The sequence below is a fragment of the Chelon labrosus genome (assembly GCF_963514085.1).
Source record: "Chelon labrosus genome assembly, chromosome: 19".
In the NCBI taxonomy this organism is placed as follows: domain Eukaryota; kingdom Metazoa; phylum Chordata; class Actinopteri; order Mugiliformes; family Mugilidae; genus Chelon; species Chelon labrosus.
Genome location: NC_140352.1, coordinates 17,553,951 through 17,579,124, shown reverse-complemented (window position 1 = coordinate 17,579,124; position 25,174 = coordinate 17,553,951). Strand labels below are relative to the sequence as shown.

General features: G+C 42.2%; 2 protein-coding genes across 2 annotated transcripts; both read left to right on the top strand.

The window, feature by feature from the left end:
- The first annotated feature begins 491 nt into the window (after positions 1-491).
- On the top strand, positions 492-6,174 carry pdap1a (pdgfa associated protein 1a). The gene is made up of 6 exons (XM_084568138.1): positions 492-652; positions 1,851-1,933; positions 2,021-2,095; positions 2,607-2,731; positions 2,868-3,019; positions 4,704-6,174. Exons 1-6 carry the CDS (start codon positions 640-642, stop codon positions 4,736-4,738), a joined length of 483 nt encoding a protein of 160 aa, XP_084424264.1. The 5' UTR covers positions 492-639; the 3' UTR covers positions 4,739-6,174.
- A 1,631-nt stretch (positions 6,175-7,805) lies between these two features.
- Positions 7,806-25,005, top strand: sh3bp1 (SH3-domain binding protein 1). The gene is made up of 18 exons (XM_084567880.1): positions 7,806-8,194; positions 11,757-11,799; positions 13,328-13,432; positions 13,526-13,602; positions 14,054-14,165; positions 14,403-14,479; positions 14,559-14,646; positions 14,772-14,840; positions 14,996-15,086; positions 15,181-15,317; positions 16,869-16,980; positions 17,353-17,434; positions 17,509-17,589; positions 18,962-19,075; positions 19,451-19,548; positions 20,065-20,221; positions 20,335-20,669; positions 24,317-25,005. The coding sequence occupies exons 1-18, from the start codon at positions 8,145-8,147 to the stop codon at positions 24,676-24,678; spliced, it is 2,190 nt and encodes a 729-aa protein (XP_084424006.1). The 5' UTR covers positions 7,806-8,144; the 3' UTR covers positions 24,679-25,005.
- Positions 25,006-25,174: the final 169 nt, after the last annotated feature.

Sequence of the window (25,174 nt, the reverse complement as noted above, 5' to 3'; positions counted from 1 at the left end):
CAAAAAATACTTGAAAAGATATTTGTAGTTTTTACACATGAATCAATATGGTTGAACATGATTTTGAGCAAATAATTTGTCAAATTTCTAGTAAAACATACACCGTATAATTGTTTAACATTGATACTTTGCTTTATTTTTTTACCAACCAGGATAGAATTGATCTTGTGCTATGATGCTGATAATGATAATACACAGTAGCATTCTCAACTCTGTAATGTACTGCTCAAACTTCAGTCCCGCATGAAGTGTAGTTGCGAATTACAATATTTTTATAAGCCCACAAAACTTTATCATACCGTAGCCTAGATAATATATTGTCCAGTTACCAAAAACCATAGCACAGTCCCCTTAATACACGCATGGCTTATTATGGAAAGGTGTTTTATTCATCAGAGTATGCTCGATTCATTAAAATACTCAATGCAACGATTGGTTAAATAGTCCCGCTGCGCATGCGCATGTTTCGGTGAGTGACTTCAGGCGTCTGTCGACGTTTGTGCTTTTCAACAGCGGGAGAGACGAAGTACTTTCTAGCCTTTCTTCCAGCACTTTACATCGCCGGCTTTACCCGTTAAACTCACTTACCTTCCCGCGACACCGCAGTGGACTTTGTCTGTACTAACCTCACTTGTAATAATGCCTCGTGGTGGTAAGTATTAACATTAAAATTGACATAGCGCTCGCCTTTTTAGAGAGCTAATTCTAGCTAGCCGATTGTTAGCATCAGTAGCACGAATTCCCGTTGAAATCTCACATGTTTAGCTGTTAGCATGCTAAGTGGTTAGCTCAGTGTTAATTTGCCGGTATAAGAGATTCAGGAAACACACCGTAGGCGGACTCAGCCCTGTTAAAAATAATTTCAAAGGAGCACAGCTGCTAGCTATACGTTTAACACGTCTGTTAATATCCATTTTATATTGTAGTTGGGTTCAACCGCTAGTACCATGTGGACAGGAGACGGCGCCGGCTCACTTTAGCAAATGTATTCCCAGTTATTCGTGGTAAATTGATCTCGTTGGTATTGTCAGATATAACCACAAAGGGTTTGACACAGTATTCCCTATCAACGTGTCTTGTCTCTTTTTCCTGTAATCCCCTGTAACACTCACTGACAATGACATTTGCCGGTGAAGGCAGCTGGCCCTCAATGAACGTCAGTGTGACTCACTACACAAAACCTGTGATCTTGTTCCCACAACAGACTGAGATACACTCACTGGCCAGTTCGTTAGGTACACTAGTGAATACTGATGCATACCGATATAACAATCCTGCACTAAACCCCTTCCTTGATGACTGTTATAATGTTTAGTTTATGTAAAAAGGAGCTAATTCAACTGTGTGATCATTTTGTAGGGTGTCGTTTGTGGTGATGTTAAACTGGATTGCGTTTCTGTTGTTTAGCCTAGCCCACTGACTAAAACTGGGTTGTCAAAATATTAGAAACGTGTAGCTACAACACAATACAGTTAAATAGCACTACAAACCACAGCCTCTACAATGAAAACAATGTTGCGTCAACAGCTGTCTGTTATTTTAAACAAATAATGAATAGTATAATCTTCATGTAGATGTAGTGCAGGACTGTTATATAAGATGAGATGATAATAATAATGATGATGATCTGGTCCAGGCTATTTATAGTGCTGTATATGATATCATGCAGTGGTTCTCTCATTTGTGTGCAACCCCTGCCTGCGACATAGCACAATCCTTAATGCCTCCTACTGTATTGAATAAAAAAATTAGTAAATGCGGTAGCTCATACAATCACAGACTTCCAAAACAGCGTGGTATAGCTTATTTGTTAGTGACAACGCTGCCGTATTATTATTATTGTGTTGCAGGGAAGAAGGGACACAAGGGCCGAGGGAAGCAGTTCAGCAACCCAGAGGAGATTGACCGACAGATGAAAGCCCAGAGAGAGATGGTGAGTGAAAGACTTGGACGGCGTGTATGGAGTCGCGTTCCTACCAGCTGTAGTGGTGGTGTGACTGTGTGTGTGTATTTTTGACAGGAAGCAAATGAAGGCGCAGAGAAGGGGAGCTCATCAGGTTCTGAAGAGGACAGCAGCAGCGATGACGAGTCTGACGTGAGTGAGCCCATTGTATCTCCATTCAAAGCGATAAATTACTACTCTTAAGGTGAACGTTCCGTGCAGCTGGTTGTATTATTCTTTTTAAAGGAGTGCACACCTTAATCTCCCCTATATCCTCTGAAATTCTGAATAATCGGAAGCAGTTGTGCACATGTGAGCACTACAGGAAGCGTTTTTGTCATTCAATAAAACAGACCAGATAATGGACCAGTCTGATGCCACTCTTGAGAGATTGACATCTCTGCCTATTGGATGTGTTACACACTCCATTATTCTAAAGTTCTTGCATCTCTCCAGCCTTAATGTAATCTAGATTTACTTTTGCTGTCTGATCATGCAAAATTTAATTTATTTCTTGAACATAATCGTATCAGCAGTGAATATGGGGATTCACTGCTAATTTACGTTTGGCCAGTTGTCAGGAAACGAGCAGAACACACAAAAAAGTGACACACTGGGCATAAACAGAAAGTGTATTAGTTTATTTTTTCTATTTTGCACACAGTCCAAAAAGAGGAGTGGAGTGGAGGGACTCATAGAGATTGAGAATCCCAACCGCGTGTCTCAGAAAAACAAGAAGGTGGCTGAGTTAGACGTCAACGCCCCCAAAGAGCTGTCTCGCAGAGAGAGGTGGGTGTCATTCTGGAAGACGGTGTGTGTATTTGTATTACTTTTTAAAGAGTAATGCACTGATTTTTTCACCTATTTGCAGGCACCAAGTAGTTTTCTTATTTTAATCAATAAATGTTCCACGTTTCTCTGTCAGGGAGGAGATCGAGAAGCAGAAGTCGAAGGAACGCTACATGAAGCTGCATCTGGAGGGAAAGACTGAGCAGGCCAGAGCTGACCTGGCCAGACTGGCCATCATCAAGAAACAGAGGGAGGAAGCTGCCAAGAAGAGAGATGAACTCAGGAAAGGTGAGAAACAGTTGAAAACGCCCCTCGGTACACACAACAGCAGATATCCCTTCTGACTTCATCGGTCATTAACGCAGAAAGTTCGCTCTACAAACCTCTACTTGATGCGTGTTGTTTAACCCATTCAGGCCTAAACACTCTTCTGTAAACCCCCTCTCAAAACCTGAGGTTTTTCAGAATATGTCAACACTTAAACCTTAATTTCTCAGGCTCTGTAGCAGATAAAAACATGAGATAAAAAGCATTTGACAGCTTACTTCTTTGGCTTTCAACTTGACTGACTTGCTAGGGCATAATCTTCAAATGCGTTTTTTTAAAAAATCAATAAACTCAGAAAATTTTGAAAATCAGTAAAGATCTATTTTTTCAATTACTTCGTCAATATCACTTCCTTCACTTGAGTCAGCCATGATGGATCGCTAGCACGGTGTTTAAAATTTTCGATCAAAACATACTCCACGTGTAGGCTTATTTCGACCAATCACAAAGCGTTTTATTAGTCACATGAGTTTAAAAAAAAAAATCCCTAAGCATCTCTGTCACTCACCCCAAGAATATTTCAGCCAATCACAGTGCATATAATTGGCCATGTGCCTCGAAAAAGACGACAACGCTCAAAATGACACAGACGCGTTTGCCGGCCTTAATAGAGAGCCGAAGTCCCGCCCCCTCTACTTCCGGGTTATGGGACCTATCTTTCGAAAAAATATGAACGGCAGTCTATGGCGAAAGATAAATTATTTTCTGGTCCCGATCGACTTGTGCCTTGGATTATACATATGTTGTTTTTCAGAATAAAAAATGTTTTTACATGTCAAGAATGTCACAGTTTGTCGCACGATAGTTCAGTAAAACGCTATGGAAAATACGTAATTAAACAAACTACAAGTCCCGCATGCTGGCGCGTACAGAACCGACCAAAACTCCCTTCGTGTAACTACAGCTCTCGACATGACCCGATTTATAATGATTTTCACCTCGTTTGATGCTTCTGCCTTCGTCCTGGAAGAAGACGGTAAAGCTCAACAAGGAGACAGCCGTAGTTCTCTAGGGATCTCTAGAGAGATGTAGTTCACTAAGCGATCTCATACAAAACCTAATGTTGTTCAGCTTATTTACGTCAAATAATTTATCTCTTGACGTGAAAAATTATCTTTTAAATTCACATACATCATATGTGAAATTCATGCCACAATTCGATCGGGACCAAAAAATAATTATGATCTCACCATAGACTGCCGTTCATATTTTTTCGAAAGATAGGTCCCATAACCCGGAAGTAGAGGGGCGGGACTTCGGCACTCTATGGTAACTACGCATAGATGCGTGATCCGGTCTTAAAGGTAAACACGCACAGATGCGTGATCTGGTCTGAATGGGTTAAAGTTATCAAATTTCTTTCTGTGGCTTTTACTGTGCTTTTATTCGACAAATAACGTTTGTGCTCTGCTCAAAAAGCTACGAATCATGAATACATGATTTACTCTGTGGTTTGAAGATTTGTCAGTTAGCCGGCCATTTTCCAGTGTCACGCCATTCTAGCCTACCAGCTAATATTGGCTCTTACTGGAAACTATTAAATGTAGTTATTTACTTTTGCGGAGGTTCAGAACGTATGTACCAGTGGGCCCTTGGCTGTAGCCTTCATTGCCACCTGACACTATTCTGTTTTTTGTTTCATCAGATAAAGAAGCGGAAGAAGCCAAAGCAAAGCGCTAGTCTTCTACCTGAAAGCTTCGACATGCACTTCAGTCTCAGAGAGGGATGGAGGGAGGAGGAGATCTGGAGGAGAACGGGGAGGGGACCAGTGTGAGTGTATTCAGATCAGGACTGCTCCTGAACTCCTGGCCTTCATTTCAAAATCAGAGGGGCGAGGGTCTTCCATGACACTAGGGTCAGGACAGGAAAATGGGTGGAGCAAAGCAAGATGAAGAGGAATGCAACATTTGGGATGCCTTCTAGTTTTCTTAAAAGTTCCTTCGGCGTTCCAGAGGAGACAATCGCAGGCTTTCCAAGTGCTTCACAGCCTCTTCACTCTTCCCCACTCGCCAGGGTTTTAATTCTAAAGCTGCTGAACTTGTTTCCATTCCTTTTCATTGATACATTTTTACAAGTTTACCTAATAGAAGTTTACTTGACAGGTATAACGGTGAGCACGCATGAGGATTTCTTTGGTGCTTTAGTTTTTCTTCCATCTCATCTGTTTTGTGAGAAGGCAAACCAGTGACGGATGGAGAGAAGGACGCTGTTCAGAGGATACACTGACATATAGGAGGTGTACTGTGGAGTTCACTGTTTCATTCTTGGTTTAAAATGCTGCACCACCGCCATCAATTCCATCAGAACAAAACCAGAATCTTCTTATTTGCCACCAGCTTTATCTTTACACTTTACACTCTTGTTCAAATTGAAATGTTAAAAGGCCACAGCATGTCAATAAATCAGTCAATATTTAGATTATGTCACTGTCTCATGGATCTTCTCCCGAATGTACACTTCACGCCCTTCTATCAGCTCATTGACAAGTTCAGAAGGGTTTAAAATAGTAAAAGTTTAGCTTAAAACACCAAGAATATTACTTGAATTTACTAAAGCATTCTGCTCATCATTGTTTGAGAGCCCAGTCTCATACCGCCTCAGTAACTGGCCTTGTCCGGTTTCTGACGGGTTCCTCTTTAATTCTGTAGGAGATATTGTGTCTTTTGTTGCCTTTCTAAAGTTTACATGAGACCAAGTCACTGTATTTCTCCTGTACTTAAAGTGCTACAAAGAACCAGCCCTGACTTAGTCTATTAGATACACATACAATAATCCACTCCTAACACATCTGCACAACTAACAACAGCCTCGAGTTCGTCACAGACGGCTCAGCTCTATCTCGCAGTGCAAATTAAAAAACGTCATTAGCTTGTCAAAGAGACGATTCACCGCAAGCCATTTGTTTTGTTCATACCTCACGGGTGCACGTTGATAAACTGGTAACTCTGTATGTGGAGGAATTGGGATTGCCTTGATCAGGGAAATAGTATTCTCTTTAATATGGAAGAAGTCCACTGAACATACTACGAAGTGTGAGAGATGTAGCCGCAGCATAAAATGTAATTCTCCATCATGTATTGGAAGCCATTTTAAAAAAATAAAGTCATGAAAAGTTACGTGTTGTGTTTTCGCTGTAAGTGTTCGGTTTCATGTGAAGCAGCCGGGCTTTGAAGTCGAGGTTAATTCTGTGAAGTGTCTTTGTGTTGACGGTGTACAAAAAAACAAAATGGTCCTGAAATGTAATTTGACCCGCAGCCGAGACTTTATGCAGTCATTGACAGAACCGAAAGTGTTGTAGTTTTGTGCATTTTGCTTGAGTCACCACTAGATTGCAGCATCTGTCAGGCACCAGGGTTACTACAGCCCCTACTTCAACATGATGAGTGTGAGGCCAGCTGTGCAATGGAACAAAAGTAAGATGTGTATTTGTTTTTGGTTTTTTTTGGTCCACAATCCAAAGTCAGAATTTATAGATTTGTGTCTCCCAAATGTAATGCCCCATGGGTCAAAGACAACTGATTGCGTAACATTTTCATAGTTGAGGGAGTAATTCAAGATGTGCGACAGATGGAAATGACTTTGTTACGATGTTAAAGATCTTTCGGGAAACCTGGGTCTCTAGTTGCTCCGTGATCCATTGCTCCACCGTCAGCAATGGAGAGAGGTCAGCATGGACGCCCTGACTGGTTTGCAGCTACACAGCCCTGTACAAAACAAACTGGTTTGCTGTGTGTGCCAGAACCACCACCCTATCAGAACCACCATGAACCTTTTCAGCAGCTCATCTGTTAGATTAGACGACACGGGTTGGCTTATGAGCCGTAGCCTCCCATGACCCTGCCACCGCTTTTTCTAATTTGGACCACTTTTGATTTTGACCACTGCAGACTGGGAACACCCAATAAGAGCTGCGGCTTTGGAGACTCTGACCCAGTCATCTAGCCATCGCAGTTTGTCTCTAGTCAAAGTCCTTCCGCTTGCCCATTTTAAGGTCAAAAAGTTCCCTTACCCCCTGATATATCCACCCACTGATGGCTAGCATGACAACAAGGTAACCTCCAGTTAGTCATAATCAAAGGTGCAGTTCAACGGGCAAGTCGCCAAATTCAAAATGCAAATAAGTTATCGCTGTATGAGTGAAAAAAGAAAGCTAGACAATGGTAAAGAAAGTAGATAATGACGATTAACAATGCTAAATAGCTTACTGACTGCAGCTAGTCTCACCTTAACTGTGCGGAAGAGAGATTTGAATAAAATAACTTCCACTGGTACCACTAGCAGAGCAATGTGTCCCACTCTTGTTGTCCCTGACCAAGTCTAGTGTGGAAATTGTTGCCTAGGGCCCCAACACGACTAAATGACACCAACAAATGCTCAACAAAGTAATCAAATGATTTGCCACAAGCATAAAAACTGTTTTTAAAAAAGTTTAAGATAATAGTGACTTTGAAATAAGACTATTTTAAAAGTTGGCGGCGAGAAAAACAAACGGCAGCAGCATTAATAGTTTCCTCTTTTGGGCATTTCACATCCTTTTAACTGTTAAGCGTACTAATACCGTTTACAGAAGTACGTACTAACCACGGCCCGCCAGGAGAATATTTTAAGAGCCGAAGCATCTTTGAGATCAAACCCAGTCCAGCTTGTTTTGGTACATGTCAGTCTGAAAAAATATATTACATCAGCTCTCAGCACCCATCAGTCGTATCGGCGGTGTGTCTTCTTTTAGGTTAACAGTCAAATCATAGTGTGACAACGAAACCCTGAAAAAAAAAAAATCTCTCTTCCCTCTCACAGTGAACATTTCATCTGTGCAACTTCCTCATTCGCTGACTTGTGTTAGATGTGACTTAAGAGCACGCTCCTGAAACAAGAACAAAAACTGAGAGCAAGAACACACACGCATTGAACACACACACGCAAACAAACCACACAGGGAGAGGCACAGCGACCCGTCCGTACCCTCTGTTCCTGATGAAGTGACACAGCTGGAGCCTGGGTGGACGCTTTCGGAGCAGAATACCGTGAGGGGCTGAGCGGGACTGAGAGGGTCAGGTAGAAAAGCTAGTTGGACTCCACTGCCAGCATGCTCCGACAGTCTCTAAGCCTCCTGAAGCAGTTTGGCTCTACGACAAGGTAAGCCTGTCCTCTTCTGATTGTTGAAAATGTATTTAAACAGTTTCCCGAACTCATCTTTCCACCAACTTCAAGGGCTTTCACTCTCTTGTGTTTTTTTTTTTTTTTTTTTTTTTTTTGTGTACGATGAATATGCCTCATGTTAAAGAAGTTGTAATTTATTAGTAACCACAGTGGTGACCATAGTTACATGTCAGCTGCTGAAGGCTTACTTGGTCTGGTGTCACCGTAGTTTGTGGCTGATGTTAGAAAACCTGCAATGGCTCTCTCGCTGACAGTTTGATCAAACTATCGTCTCATTCTCTCTTTTTTTTTTTTACACCAATCAGCCACAACATTACAACCACTAACAGGAGAAGTGAATAACATTGACCGTCTTGTGACGATACAATGTTGTGTTGGGAAACTTTTGGGCCTGGTGTTCATGTGGATGTTACTTAGACATGTAGCACCCACCTAAAGCAGACCAGGTACCCCCACCCCATAGCAATGGCACTCCTTGATGGCAGCAGTCATCCCACACACAAAAACGCTTTAGGGACAACTCAAAAAACACGACGAGGTGTTGACCTGGCCTCCAAATTCACTAGATCCCAAACTGATCAAGTATCTGTGGGATGATCCACAGAGGCCCCTCTCCTCAACCCATAGGACCCAAAGTCCCCCTCTAACAACATTCTGTTGGCAGACACCACAGGACACCCTCAGAAGGCCCATGTCCATTCTTTGATGAGTCACAACAAGGGAGACCTACACAATATTAGGAAGGTGGTCATTAGGAATGTTATGCCTAATACATTTCGCCTCCTCAAAGCTGCAGCTTGCTCATCAGGTGTCAGTCTTATTCACCACCTTCCTTAAATCCAACAACAAAATGTCTCTGCGGGAACTCCTGCGCATCACTACCTACTCACTCTTGTTTCGGTGTTGGCTTCCATCTTCTCGTTTTCACACTTCACTCATACGGTGTCGAAAAGTGTCATGCCATAGTCACTGGTTCTACTTTAAAGTGACGCCCGCTCTTTCGGGGGGTTTTTGAGGGAAGCCTCAGGCTCGTCTGTGCGTTGAAAGTTTGTCAGCGGATGACAAGCTGATCCCTGGTTGTGGTGTATGTTGGGAACGAACGCTGTGAAAGAAGCAGCCGTCTGCCAGAAAGTTTGATCTCTGTACTGTGGAGCAGAAGTAAAGCTTTAAAGCTATCTTAAAAAATCTTTGATCTTTAATCTGAAATGGTCGGAAAAAAAGTCTCGCTTGTGTGTTAAAAATGTCGATTACTTCCAAATAGTCGGTGACTCATGTTCCCAAATGAGTGGTGGATGAAATCATACACCTACACCCTGTTTGGTTTTCTTGGTGCATACCTGCATGCAGTGGGGCTAAAGGAGTGTGTTTGCAGGCCACGCGGCCTCTACCTCTGACTCACTCTGGTTTAATAATAAACCTACACAGCATGCATCTGCAGCACAGCAACCATCCGCCACAGCAACTCTTCACCCACTTCTGAGTTGAAGGTGATGCTGTAACCTTTGCATGCATGGTGTACTCTGATATAGTACACAGACTCGCACACACACATAACACACGCACTTTTGCACGCCCTGCATGAAGTCAAACTTTTGTTTTTGCCAGGGGTATAAAAGAAAAGGGAACCGGTGTGCACTTCAAACACCGTGGGAGTTTCTCCTCTCTGTGTTTTGAAACTTCAGATGTCATGTTCACTGGAGGAAATCAGAAACAGCACCTTGGAGGTGCTGAAGCTCATCTGACCCTGTGGTGAACTGGGTTGGGTTTCCTTTTGTTGTAACACACGCTCAAAAACCTTCTCAAATATGCCCAGAAGTTTGTCGTCACCTCTTGGTTTACTCTTGGTTTTTCACGGTTGATGTCACAACAGCAGAGAGAGAGAGAGTTTTTTTTTTTAAACGTGTTTCAGCCCCTCCCCCCGGGTCCTGAGCTACACCACAGCAGCAGCCCTCACACTCACACTCAGGTTTAGGTTATTGTTTTAGTGTTGCTTGGTAGCCCTGTACCTTTACCACCCACGCATGCATATATATGTTATTTAAAGGTACAGTGCAGAAGAGCTGACCCAAATTGCGAACTGCAAGCCCCCTGTAATGGTTTGTTTTAGTTTATGTCCTTAAATGGTCAACAGATCAGGACATCGGTGCAATGTCGGCACAGTTACGTTGATTACGTTTTATTCAAAATGCATATGCAGTAACCTTTCTGCGTGCAGTGCTTAAAATATCTTAACAACTCTTGCAAGGATTGTCATGAATATGTTTTGCATGTGTCATTCATGGTCCTCAGAGGACAAATCCTTTCCACAATGGTGACCTTTATCCAAACACAAAGCTGAAACAAAGGTTCCTAACTAAAACGGAAACTACCCACCCGTCACCAGTCGGACTGGTGAAGAAACAGATATGAGCGCTGAAATGTCTTCAAGAAACCTTCAATTCCAGTTGCCTTTGTCTTGGCTTTGGTTTTGAATACACCATGACCCGGATGACCAAGAACTCAATGGTGACTTTTAACTGATCACTAGGTCACTATTTGTTTTGTGGATTTATGAGCTCATGTGTAAGACGCTTTAACGAGTTTTGTATTTGTTTGTTGCAGGGTGTCGCCTTTATTTTACACATGCAGCACTGATTCTAAACCTTAGTATGTATTTTATTTCTTGTGCTTAGTGATTACTCAACTGTTGTAAGAGTGGGTTACATACCTGCGTATATGAGAGCTTTATACAGTACATCGGACACCGTTTCTGCAGAAACAAATGAAAAAATCAAAAGCTGCTGTCATGTTAGCATGCTAACACGATGAACTGAACGGTCAACACACTGATAAATACTATTCCTGATAAACATCAGGATGTTAGCAGAGATTCTGATCACGAGAGACGTGACTTCTGTGGCCCTTTTAATAACATAGATATATGATGGCCAAAGTTATTTTGGCCTGCAACTGACAATTAGAGTAAAAGTAAAATTGATCCTAAATTTGTTAAAAATATCAGGCAACAAAAACAGTACAGGGTCACTATTGCAGGTGGCATTTTCATACATTTTCAATTACATAACCTAGAGCATCAAGTGTTAGAGGCCGGAAGCATCACCTTTTCTTAACTTTAGCAGAATCTTTCTTGTTGGAACGTTTTTTTAGTTTGACGTCAGGCCCCTTTGTCGACAGAGTGGATCCTCTAACCCATATGTGTCAAACATACGGCCCGGGGGCCAAAATCGGCCCGCCAGAGGGTCTAATCCAGCCCACGGGATGAATTTGCGAAGTGCAAAAATGACATTGAAGACATAAACTGCAATTTCTCCAATAAAAGACCTAGAATTAAACAGAAATTGCATTTCTTTTTCTTAATAAATGCGGGGTTTAGGGAAACATTTGGAGGAAAACATTTGGAGATGTCGTTATTTATAGGTAAATATGCTATCGTGTTACTTGTCCGGCCCCCTTAACATCAAACTGGGCTGTATGTGGCCCCTGAACTAAAATGAGTTTGACACCCCTGCTCTAACCAATAAAATGTTCACGTCTGCAGGTCACAAGATGCCACTGATCTCCTACATGAGGACCTGGTTTTGGTGAGTGAAAAATGTTTCATCCCTGCAGCTTCTTCACTATAAATGCTTTCTACTTCTGTAACATTAGCTCTTGCGCGTACTATTTGCAGACACTATTTGGAAAATAGCACATCAAACACATCATAATCAAGCCGTATGTTTTCAGCTTTAAGCTAAGAGCTTTACCTTTTACAGGGCGAGGAACCATAAACGGTAACTTCAGCACACATTTTAAATTGCGTCCCTGTGCCTGAGTTTAAGAAGCATGTGGTTTTCACTCAGCCAGTCAGAGAAGATCAAGAAGACATTCTCAGGTCAAATCTGGTCTGCAAGGTCCATCTCTACATGAACGCTGGGCCTAACTGCTTTATTAGGTATGAGGAAGTGGCCTAATGTTGTCTAATGTGACAATGTGTATTTTGACCAGAGGTGTATAGTAATGAAGTAGATGTACTTCGTTACACTACTTAAGTAGTTTTTTTTTTGAGGATCTGTACTTTACTTGAGTTTTTTTTTTAAAAAAAATAAGGACTTTTACTTTAACTCTACTACATTTAAAAGTTAAAAAATATACATTAACTCTGTTACTGTGACGTTTGCCACCTCGTTACTCGTTACAAATTAAAAATAATAGAAATTAAAAATAGAAATATAATTAATCATCGAAGGATTACCTGGAATGGGAGTGTCCGAGAGGACGAGAGGAACAACGTACGGTACTCTCACGAGGTTTAGAGGTAAGGGCGGGATGCGGACGCGTGGGCGGCGGCCATCAACATGGCTACCTCCGCAGTTAACGCTGATGAGGAAGACACGGAAGACGTTACCACACTGACAGCATCTCCTTTAGTAGAAGACGACAGTCACCCGTGACTAGGAGATAGGAGGCATTATTTTGTGTTCTTAGGCAGACAGACGCTTTATTTTGTTCTCAGGCAGACACGAGACACTTGATTCACTCACTCTACAAGTGTTTTTTATCATACCACATCTATTTCATTCACCTGAAAGTGAAATAAAGAGAACAACGGGAGAACCATTTTTGGTTGTTTTGCTTCTTTTTATGAGTAGGCTACTGTAAAAATACTTTGTACTTTACTTGTACTTGTACTTATGATACTTGAGTATATTTTTTCACAAGATACTTATAAGTAGCCTACCTTTAATGTGAGCTTCTTTAAGACTTTTGCTCAAGTGATTTTCTTATGGGTGACTAACTTTTACCAAAGTAATTTTCAGTTATGGTATTTGTACTTTTACTTAGTTATTTTTTTCAAGTACTTTATACACCTCTGATTTTGACAAGAGTCTGAATCAGCACTTCTGCTCTAATGGTATAAAATACATGTTTACATTGTTTACAACTTAAGGGCCCGGAATTATATGTGGTAACTTCACTGACCTTGACTTTCAACATCTGAAAAATATCACGTATCAAGTAAAAAAAAAAAAAAAAGTCTTCTTATGCCCTACAATAACACTCTAAGCTAGTATTTCAGTGAGTGCACTATAAAGGGTTAACAAGCTTTGTGTCTCTGGCCGATCGAAGGTGGAGCAGCGGGTGGAACCGGCCAAGAAGGCGGCTCAGGTCCTCCACAAGAAGCTGCAGTCCTGCATGCAGAGTCAGCAGGGGCTGGAGGCCGAAAAACGAATGGTAGCGCGACCGATCACATCCACGTGATGCTCCACGTCTGAAAATGTTTTATTGGTTACTGAAAAAGTGTCACATCTGCTTCTCCCTCCGCAGAAAAAGCTTCCTCTGATGCTGCTGTCAATCAGCATGGCAGAAAGCCTCAAGGACTTCGATGCGGAGTCCTCAATCAGGTGACAGATTTGATCCTGTGCCGTCAATCATCCATCCATCCATCCATCCATCTATCCAACCATGATCTTTACTTGAACTCTCGGAATTGGTTGTGTTGACTGCTGTCATGCGAAAGCCTCATGACTCTAGTAGTAGACTTTCAGGTTTTCAGTTCTGGATGAGAAAGAAAGAGAACGCTGTCCACAACTTGTGACTAGCTCTCTGTTTGCATGTGTTCTGTTTGTGGTTTGTGGGTGTAATATATCAGCAGGATGGGCTGCAGCTAACAGCGTGAAACTTGATTTAAATAACTTTGCCGTGCAATGATTTTACACCAGAGGAAGATATGTTCCAGATCAAAATGTTTACTTCCTTGTTCCTTGCAGTAACTTTCCAAGAGGCTCCTTTCATCTGTGCAGAATGCATATACACTGTGATATAAGTATTTATCGTAAGCTGTGTGCGTGACAGGAGGGTGCTGGAGATGTGCTGTTTCATGGAGAAGATGTTGGCCAGCATGCTGGCGGACTTTGAGATGAAGCTGGAGAAGGAAGTCCTGGAGCCGCTCAACAAGCTCAGCGAGGTGATAACGGCTGCATGTTGTTGTGCATGAGTTAATATAATACTTCTGGTTTTGTGTTAGACACACATTTATACATCATAGCTGCACAACGCCGGCTTCCCGATTCCATCAATTTACTGTAACCTGTTTCATTTCAACGATCCTCAGAAAGTGTGAATGTGCACACAACACATTAACAGCTAGCTGGAGCTGAGTGAGGTATTTTAAAGTGAATCCTTTTATTTGTCGCCCCTCTAGGATGATTTACCAGAAATCCTCAGGAACAAGAAACAGTTTGCAAAGCTCACCATGGACTGGAACAATGCGAAAATCAGGTGAGCTACGCGGCCTCAGTCACAGTTTCACATGTTGCATTTTAACCTTGTAGCATGATGTCTGCATGTCTGTGGTCAGGAGTCAAGCCAGCACAGGTCCCCAGGCCAAGCAGGATGGGCTCAGGGAGGAAGTGGAAGAAGCTAGGAGGAAGTTGGAGAGCATCAAGGTGACAGATTTTTTTATTTTTTATTTTTTACAACCATCTAGCCTTCTGCAGTGTTGTTTAGCAAGGCACTTAACCTTAGCAGTGTAGTCTTCACCTCTGACTTTTCCTTTTCTTTCTTTCTGTAGGATCAGTACTCTGCAGACCTGTACCACTTCGCAACTAAGGAAGACGACTATGCTAACTACTTCATCCGTGTGAGTTATGATGACGATCGTTCTTGGAAGAAGATTTGCATTCGTACAAACTAAACCATTTCATTGCAGATGTTACACAAAGTAAGCGTAAAGCTGCAGTCGGACCTCAAACTGCTTTTTATATCCACCGCTTTTGCTTGTTTCTCCATCCACAGCTTCTCGAGCTGCAAGCAGAATACCACAAAAATTCGCACCAGTTCCTGGACAAGAACATCAGTGAGCTCAAAGAGAATCATAGTCAAAAAGGTGAACTTAGTTAGCCGCTGTCTGTGAGTTAATTTGCAGCGCCATTGCAGTATTTCTACATTATGGCATCATTTCCTCTTGTATGACTGCACAGGGCCGCCGATAAGCTCCTCTAGCCAGAAGGTCTACGGGGAACCTCTGCTCTCGCATCTGTCTCAAAGCAACAGGGAAATCGCTGCTCCCATCCAGGAGTGTATTCACATGCTGCTGAGAACAGGCATGAGAGAGGAGGTAGGACTGATGACACGATGGGAGGAGACAGCGTCTTCTAAAATCTTTGCACCCATCCCGTCACTGATCTCTCCATCGCTAGAGTTCACATTACACTGCTTCCTACAGATACAAAGAACAGCTGTGCTTGCAATTAGTTTCTAATACCCCTACCTTGAGTCACGGCACAAATTAATTAAGTTGTATCACGAGAAAACAAAGGGTTGCTTCCTTAGTCAAGTGGTTTAAAGAGTCTAAGAGGAAAGGCAGAGCTGAATCTGTCAAACAAAGGACAATCAGCTAGGAGATCAGGGGTTGTGTCCGTCCTTATTTCAGTTTTCAGTGGAAACTCTGTTTGGTTTAGGCACCAAAACTATTTAACTAACTATTTAAGTTGTGGGAAACTAAAAATAGACCCTTTCACAACATTAACCATGTGTTAAGAGACCAGAAAGCCTTTCTGCCAGAGAGCCCTGAAGGCAAACTTTAGCATTCAGACCAGTGCTTGTAATTCAGGGCGAAAACTACCCCTTCAGTCATCTGGGTCATGGTATGTCCAAAACACTCGGCTAAAACCAAGGCAGCTGAGTTATTTTTGACGACGTGTTACCACAGTCAGGGAGGCGACCTGGAATCGAAATCAGGTGTCATCAGATGAACCAGACACTCAGTTGCTGTTGTGCTCATGTGATTAATGGAATAATTTATCACAACAAATTAACCCTCATTTTCAGTTTTGTTAAATTATGAACTGAGCTATCTGTGAATTTCAGAAACTTCAAAGAGATATTACCTCCAGAAACCTACTGTAAGTTGTTTTAAATGTTTTAAAAAGGTCAGTGTGCAGGATTTATGTAACTATGTTAGCTGAGAATAAGATTTTCATATCTCCTTAGAAAGGAGGTACAACTCCACGCAGCCCGCCATGTTTCTGTCATATTTTTCTAGTGTTTTCCCACAGGTGTAGGCACAGGTAATAACGGCTAAAAATCCAATGCACTGGAACTTTAAATGTGCATGCAATAATACACTTTCATACATTTATCACTTCAACCTCAGTAACTATTACATTACACTTGCAAATCACTGTTTCCTCTTTCTTATGAAGCTGGACTGAAGCGTTGGGGTCTTTTGAGCTACTATGCTAATCTCAGTATGCTAGCATGCTCACAAACATTTTTGCACCATGTTCACAGTTAGTTTAGTGAGTCCGCATAGCAACCCAACAATCTTTAATATGCTCTTAACACAAATTACTGCTGAAGGTGATGGGAGGGCTGTTAGTTTTGCAGATAAATAGCTACAAAATATTGGACAAATTCAAATCCACAATCCTTCAGCTGCTTGAATGGCTACAGATGAAGTCATCTCTGCAGGGCCTGGCTGGCTCACATAACAGTTAACAGGCTGTTTTTGTGGCTTGTTACCAGCCCTGCCCTAGTTTCGGTCTCAGGTTCATTTGCATCTAACTTTCACCAAAACTCCAAAACCTGAACCTGTTCTTTTTACCTGACTTTAACCACACCACCGTCCCCAATCTCTCGTACTGATTCGTTCCTGTCTCTCCCTCAGGGTCTGTTCCGCCTGGCAGCAGCAGCCTCCGTGGTGAAGAGGCTGAAGACCTGTCTGGACCAAGAGACGGTCGACCACAGTGAGTTCAGCATGGACCCTCATGCTGTCGCTGGTAAGCATGCTTCCATTTAATTTATTTCTCCCTAAATCTCCTTTGGGAGAAGTTTCCACTATGGCTGCTCTCTCATGTCTCTGTTCATCCATCGTGACTTTTATACCTCATTTTAACTACCCAGTTCCTCTTCTGCTTACTCTAAGCACACCCTCTACAGCAGCTTCCAGTAATCCAGTAATGTAAAATACACCATTTCCTCTGCAGATTCATTTCAGCAGCCATGCTTTCATGAGCGTGTACATAAAATCATCAAATAATTAGAGAAAACAGCAAGACATTATTACACACACAGCTGTATCAGGGATTAATGAACATTAAATATTACTCTGACTGCACACAAATGGGATTTATTTGTTGATGTGCTGACAGGCGCTCTGAAGTGTTACCTTCGAGAACTTCCCGAGCCTCTTATGACGTTTGAACTCTACAACGACTGGTTTAAAGCGGCAGGGTATGTATTTACAGTTCTACATTTCTTCATATTACTGTGGCCTGTTTTCTTGAGTTTCATTTCTTTCCTCGCAGGGAAAAAGACCTGCCAGAGAAGCTGGAGCAGTTCAAGATACTACTGAAGAAACTGCCACCAGAAAACTACGACAACCTCAGGTGCGCAGCAATCATCAACATTTTCGTTTTGCATCATCAGTTGTGTTGCTCTATGTCTGGCACTCAGTTTACACGTTTCTATTGCTGGTTTGGACTGAAAATAGTCAGCGCTACAGGAAGAAGAAATATCTTTAGGTTGGCCTAGAAACTGCATGCACAGTCATGCACTAGCGATATTGCTTTACAGCAGTATTGCCTTGTTAGTTAGTCACTTAGCTGCCTTGTCAGTTAGTTGTATCACTTTGATCCAGACTGAGCAATATCGTCCACACAGTCAAGCCGCCTAAAAAACAAACAAACCTGTGGCTTTGGTGACGTCACAATGAGGCTGACATTTGTGGTTTTCAGCAAATTCTGCATTTAGTGCCACTGCAATTCGAAAGTGTTAGCAGCTAACGCGCACTAAAGCCGTGTTTGCACCACAAGAACGTTGTCCAGGAACCAGGAACCTTTGGAGGCACTTGTTTCCTACAGCAGGGGCCAGGGTCTAAATTAAGTTCTGGGGAGATTGTTTTACCTTCCACTATACCCTCCTTGGAGGTTGTAGTTTTCAAAAGAACACAAACATTTGGAGTGGAGCAGATTTAAACATTTGTGATCAAGTACTTATTGCCTTTTATCTCAGGGTCAGTCTTCACGATAGGTCATAAATTTGTATGGGTTAACTTTGAGTCTAGCACTGAGAGTGTTTTGATTTAGCTTTGTTGCTACTGCTAGCCCCCTTTCAAGCGTTGACTTACAAAGCCGTAAATCACCATTAACAGTACGGTACAGTACAGCTTGTAACTCCTCCATGAGTGCTGTTGCAGTGTCGCATTGATGCCTGACGCTTTATGACATTGTTGTTGTACAGACTCCACTGGAGTAGAGCAGGTTGTCGTACCGCCGTACTTAAAAGCCACAACAACCGCTGCGTTCACATTCGTCAGCGGACCAAATCTTCACGGGTCTTCAAAGCTCTGTAGAAACACCAACTAACAACCTGGAGAACTGTTTTGTTCCTTTAAAAAAGTTCCTGGGACCAAAATGTCTGGGTAAATGTTGGAGAAAGCACTAAACATACAGCACTTAAATTATTATGTTAGCGTTGGGTATTGTGAGCATCCTGATATTAGCATTTAGCTGAAAGTGCAGTTATTCATGAGTACAGCCTCTCTTAAATTGCAAGTGTTAAAACCTGAAAACCATCACTTCCCAGTTGTCATATCTGACCTTAAATCGTCAGTATGTCATTCAGTGGTGCATGCTAAGTGTTTCCTCTTACGCTATTACAGGTCGACCATCCACTCAAACCAAACACGTTGTCCTCAGTGACTTTCCGTATCTCCATTCTCAACCAGTCTACTGTGTTTCCTTCGTCTTTCCCTGACAGGTACCTGGTCCAGTTCTTGTCTCTGCTGTCTGAGCAGCAGGCTGTAAACAAGATGACACCCAGTAACATCGCCATCGTCCTGGGGCCCAACCTGCTCTGGCCACGAGCCGAGGGGTACGTAACCCCCTTCCCGCCTCCTCCTTCATTAATTATCTTAATTTCTTTATCAGTATAAGAGTCATATTTTATCAACCGGATGAGTCGGTCACACGTAACTAAACCGCAGCATCCTTTTAACGTTAATGTGATAAAATATGAAAGATGTTCAGCTTTGCATAAATAGAGATCACCTTTTATAGAGATGGTTGAAACTCAGTGGGTATTTCTTTTCGACAAACGAAACCACCGTTTGTACGCAAAGTTTTTACTGTTTGTCACTGGTGAATTTTGTGTTTGCAAGATAACGTGACAACTTTGACTATCTCTAACCACGGAGGACAGAGTTGTTAACACCATATTCTGACTTCTGACTTCTTCTTCTCCCCTTAGGGAAGCTGCTCTCTTTGACATGGCGTCAGCTTCTTCAGTCCAGGTGGTGACGGTCATCGAGCCTCTTATTCAGAACAGCTCCAGCCTCTTCCCCGAAGGTAGGCAAAAAACTTTTTTTTGCTGGACAGCATGATTGCGTTACTGTAACAACTGTATATCTAACTGTATGTCTGGTATTTATTATGTTTTTCTTCAGCTATGGTATGTTAGAAGCCTTAACATCATGTGGTTTAATGCAGTGAAATGCCAGTAGTGCAGTAATACTGAGAATAAATCTTGTGGCATCTGCTGCTGCTGCTGCTTCTGCACCTACTCTGGAAGCCAGTGCACCCACTACACCCACTGTACAGGAAACTACAAGTAGTTCAAATCTGAACCAAGCAGTGACTCTGTTAAATGCATGTTTACAACAGTTTGTCCTGTAATTCTACTTCCTGTCAGATTTAGCTTCGGTGGTTTTGTTCTTAGTACCGTCACTGAATTTTTAGACCTCATCAATAAACTGGGCGAGTGCACTGAATGGAAAACACCATCCAAATAAGACCCAAGGTGTAAGAATTATTTTTAATGGTTTGCTGACGAAGCGCATGTATATTTGTTTTTCTTTTGCTCAGCCGTGTCCTTTGAGATCCCAGACTTACCCGAGGCCCCAGAGGTTCCTGCCACCCAGTCTCTGTTCTCAGAAAAGGAGAAACTGAGCAGAACAGTGTCCTCCTCATCCACCACCTCGTCCTGCTCCTCTTTTCACCTCCCCCTTTCAAAGACAAACAGGTACCACTTTACAAGTGCAAAAACCACAGCCCACCTCACATCATCATTGGACTGACAGAACAAGTGGCATATATACCCCTTGACATTCACCTTTTTCTGTTACTTCACAACAGCTCAGCCTCTCAGGACAGTGGTGTTGGTTCATTCCTGGTGAAATCCGGATCTGTGAGCAGTCGCAGCGGCACGTCCACCTGGGCGAGCCCCACAACCGAGACAGCGCCACCACCAGCCCATCCAAACCTAACACCCCAGAGCTCGTCTTCCCTTGACCCCAGCCCCATTCCGGCTTCCAATGCAAACCAGAACCCGTCGCCTCTCCCCAGAGCTACAGGATCAACGGCAAACCCAAGCCAGAAGCAGTGCTCAGATCAGAGTCAGCTGGAGCCCATTATGGAAGCGCCACCGGATTCCCCCAGAGCATCCGTGAAGATCACATCGCCGTATAAACGTAAGTATAGGTGTGCACCGGCAACATTTACATTTACTTTACAAAACAAAATTGGTTTTAAATACCCACAGCAAAAGTACATTGTTCATACAGATTTAATCATCAGAATTGATGCTGCAGGGGCTGCAGCAGTTAATATTTACAAGTTTGGGTAGGTATGGGTCAAACTCCACAAACTTGGTTTCCACACAGACTTTTTGACAAATATGTGTTGTACTCAAGTTTTAAGCTCAACATGAGACAACCCCGATCCTCATCTGAATTATTTCCTTCCTGTCATTTATTTCACATTTTATGAAGACAAATCAGAACAACAACGATTTTTATGACAAGCAAACTGATCTTCATGTGTAAATCAGTGAGCTGACCCAATGTACACTGCCTGGCCAAAAAAAAAAAGTCACCACCTGAATTTCACTAGGCAAATAGGTACGAGCCTCCTATTGGATAATTACTGCATGAGTGATTATCTTTCAGCTGGCAACAAGTTATTTAACCCCAACTGATGCGATGAGTCGTTTCTCATTTCTTAAACAGCCATGTCTAATGACACATCCCGTGGTTGTGGAAAAGATGTTAGTCTGTTTGAGAAGGATCAAATCATTGGCATGCATCAAACAGAGAAAACATCTAAGGCAAGGCAAGGCAAGGCAAGTTTATTTATATAGCCCATTTCGTACACAGAAGGTAACCCAATGTGCTTAACAAATCATATAAAATCAACAAATATTAAAATATCAAAATAACTAAAACAATTAAAACAATCAAGGCAATAATAAAAAGATAAAAAAAAAAAGAATAATTTAAAAAGAATAAAAACAAACAAGAAAGAAGCATAGAGGTGAAGATTCTGGAGCACACGTGCAAAATAGGTTAGTGAAAGGCATCAGCGAATAGTTTGGTTTTTAATCTAGATTTAAAAATGGAGATGGTGGGAGAGGTCTTAATGTCTAGTGGAAGGTGGTTCCATAGACGGACCGCATAGCAGCTGAAAGCAGCTTCCCCATACTTTGAGTGAGCAGTGGGTTGAACAAGTTGGTGCTGTTCAGCCGATCTAAGAGCTCTAGCGGGGCTGTGCCTTTTGAGCATGTTAGCTAAATAGAGAGGTCCTTGACCATTTAGTGATTTAAAAACCAGTAAAAGAGCTTTGAAATCAATTCTGTGGGTCGCAGGAAGCCAGTGTAGGGATTTTAAAACTGGGGTAATATGATCTCTTTTCTTGGTTCTAGTCAACAACCTTGCAGCTGCATTTTGAATAATTTGAAGAGTTTTAACTGTTTTTTTAGAGAGACCCGTAAATAGACCATTACAATAGTCTACCCTGCTAGAAATGAATGCGTGAATGAGTTTTTCTTGGTCTCCTGGTGAAATAAAATTTTTGAGCTAAGGAGGTTGTGGAAATTACTAAAATTGGGTTATGAACTGTCCAACGTATTATTAAAAACTGGAAGGATAGTGGGGAACCATCGCATCAGGGTAAGAAGAGAGGCAGATGAAGCGATGCACCCATCAGACTCTCCTGTCATCAATACAAGATCTTGGTGAAAAATGAATGCAACACTGAATGGAAATAAATCTTGTGACATTGCAGAAGCTTAACGAAACCATGCCACAGCAAATGCATGCTGTAAGCAAAGTTAAAGGCGAAATATTAGAGGGTGTGACCTTTTTTTTTGGTGGCGGCTTTTTTTTTGGTCAGGCAGTATATATTTTCCTTCACAAGCAGAAGCCCCTTGTTTTTGGGCTGAGGGCTCGGGCGCGTCTCGTTACTTACTTGTCCCTCTTCCATTGTGTAATGTCCTGTTCAGATTCTTTACTTCTGCTCTTTTCCTTTCACAAAGTCAAAGCGTTGGCTTGTTAATGCACGCTGAGAGAGGAAAAATAAATCTACCGCTCCTGTTGTAACAACCAGGATGTACACAGGAAACAGGAAGTCTCACACCACTGACCAAAATATCAAACTCTGTGTTCATGCGTCATCTGTTGAAACTGCCTCACTGGCGGGTAGAGGCTGAAATACTTGGCCTTTGTCTGCCCAAAAAACTGAAATGATGTCTTTCTTTAAGTTTACCTGATAATATTTTATTATTTTTAATTGAATTTACCATCACAACTTACTGAGGTATATAATGTAAAATGTAAAGTATAAAACCTTTGGTAGACCATATACCTTAAGGATCTGATTTCTACAAAAATGGATTTTACACTCAAAAACATCCTTGGCATTTGAATGCAGTATCGTGGTAGTCTAAACACTGACAAGTATCTATAAAAGGAAATCCCATATCCGTTCTGACGAGCAGATCAGTTGATACGCAATAACTCACTGTAGAAAAATATACTCTGAAAAAAACTGAGGACATTAATCTAAAGCATTTTCTCACAAATGAATATCAAATGGGTCATTGCCCTCTCTGAAGAATTCAGTAGTCGATCATGATTAATCATGTTCAGATATTTAGCGTTTCATTCAAAGAGGAAGCAATGAATGTTTTGACATTGCATCATCGCATTTGTCATCCACACTCGGTTTCAGAGAAAACTGATCTAACTTTAGCAAAGCAGCTGCCACTGTGGTCACACGTGACACCTACAGGAGGAACAAGCTGAAATAACAATATTTAAAAATGTAAGGAATTCAACCTATACTCAGCTAATTGACCCTTTGTGACCCTTTGAGCCTTATGATTGGTCTGCTGATCACCAACCACGGGGCCCTACCCTTTGTCAAGTCCCTACTTCCTATGTTACTGTTGGTAGGTTTGTCAAAACACAACAATGTGGACATCCTTTCTTGTAGAAAAACACTGAGAACCTGTAGACTAATTTAGCATTAAAAACCTACAGTCGAGAAGGATTCCCTCTGGCTGGTGGTCAGTAGACCCATTAAAACTGAAAGTGTCAATTATCTACAGAGTAATTTAATTACTCTTTAAGTTAGCTAATGTTTGCTAACGTTTGCTAACGTAAGCTACCGGTCATACCAGACCAAATATGGTTGTAGCACCAAAGGGTGACTATGCTATATAAAGATGTTTGAGGGCTCTGTGACATCACTCACAGGATTTCTGAACAGAAGTTTTTTCAAGCTCAAGTGGCAGTGGTGGTCACCACCTTGGCAGTGCCTGACACCGCCTTACTCCAGGATCATTCAAAAATGGACAAAAGAGGTGGAGCAAGAGTGGAGCTGAGGGAGGGCAGGTGATGCCAAGAAGTCAGGGACCTGTGCGGGCGCCCACCTGTCACTCAAAGTTGCCATGCCCTGCATACCTCTTAGCCTTCATGTAATTTAAACAGGTGATCAGTGCAGAAGCTGGTTATTAGATACCATCACCAGCTTTTGTTCAAGGTTGTAAATCAGCTTATTTTTCCTGTGAAGTAGGACAGTTCATCATGAAGGCCTCAAATGGTCATTTGGGAGGTTGCTGATGTTGTTAGCTTTGTGATTAATTTTGCCAAAGGCTGCCTGGGAGCCTCCTTTCTCATTTGTTTCATGGGGCCCCAGACTATTGCTTGATTTGTCTGTCCTGAGGGTGCACCCCTGTTACCATGCAGCGAATTTCACATTGACATGTCGAGTATCACAAGCTTCTGTTTATCTGATCGCTCCCTCTTTTTCCTGCTGTCTTTCTTTTGTCACCTTACAGCGAAGAGAACTTTCAATCCGAACAAAGCTAGCGAATCCAACGAGCAGCTGTCAGTTCATTTCTCCAAACCGAGAGCGCCGGCACCTCCCAGGGCCCTGGCCCCTCCGCCACCGACCGCGGCCCAGGCCCCTCCTCCGCCGACCGCAGCCCAGGCCCCTCCGCCGACGACCACGGCCCAGGCCCCTCCGCCGACAACAACAGCCCCGGTGGCTGCAAACACTCGGCCCCTGCCCGCACCCCGATCTCAACCGACCATCCACAAGAAACCTCCGGTGAAAAAGCCCACAGTCAGAGCCCCAAAGTGCCCCCCACCCCTCCCTCCACCCTCACAAGCAAAAGAGGTTTCTTCTATAGCGCAGTGATCACAGTCTTCAGCATGCAGGTTTATCATTAGCTGGTTGAGAGCAGCAGAAAAAACCTCAGTTTGCATTGTTCAGTATTATCAGTGTGTGCTGTTCGGTATCTTGAAGTCTTGCAGCTTGATTAACTTTTGTTTGTATGTGTGTGTGTGTGTCTTCCCAGTGTAATTTATTTATTTTGATTACCTATCTTCAAGGTCAAAAGAAAAACAGAGCAATTATAAATGAATACCCAAAAGTTTTCCAATGTCTTAGGGAGGAACTGTCCAAAAATCTACAAGAATAGTGCTTATATAAGCCAATTAAATCATTTTGTTTTTTTAACAGTGCCTGTGGTCTCTTTGAACAAACAAACTTTTTATGTGAGGATTTTGGATGGAATATTCCTTTAAACCAAACTTAACCGCCTAGAAAACAATGTCAACGATGTACGCCTAATTAAAAACATCTTTATTTTCAATTTATATCATCATAGTATATCATTGGTACTGACTGCAGC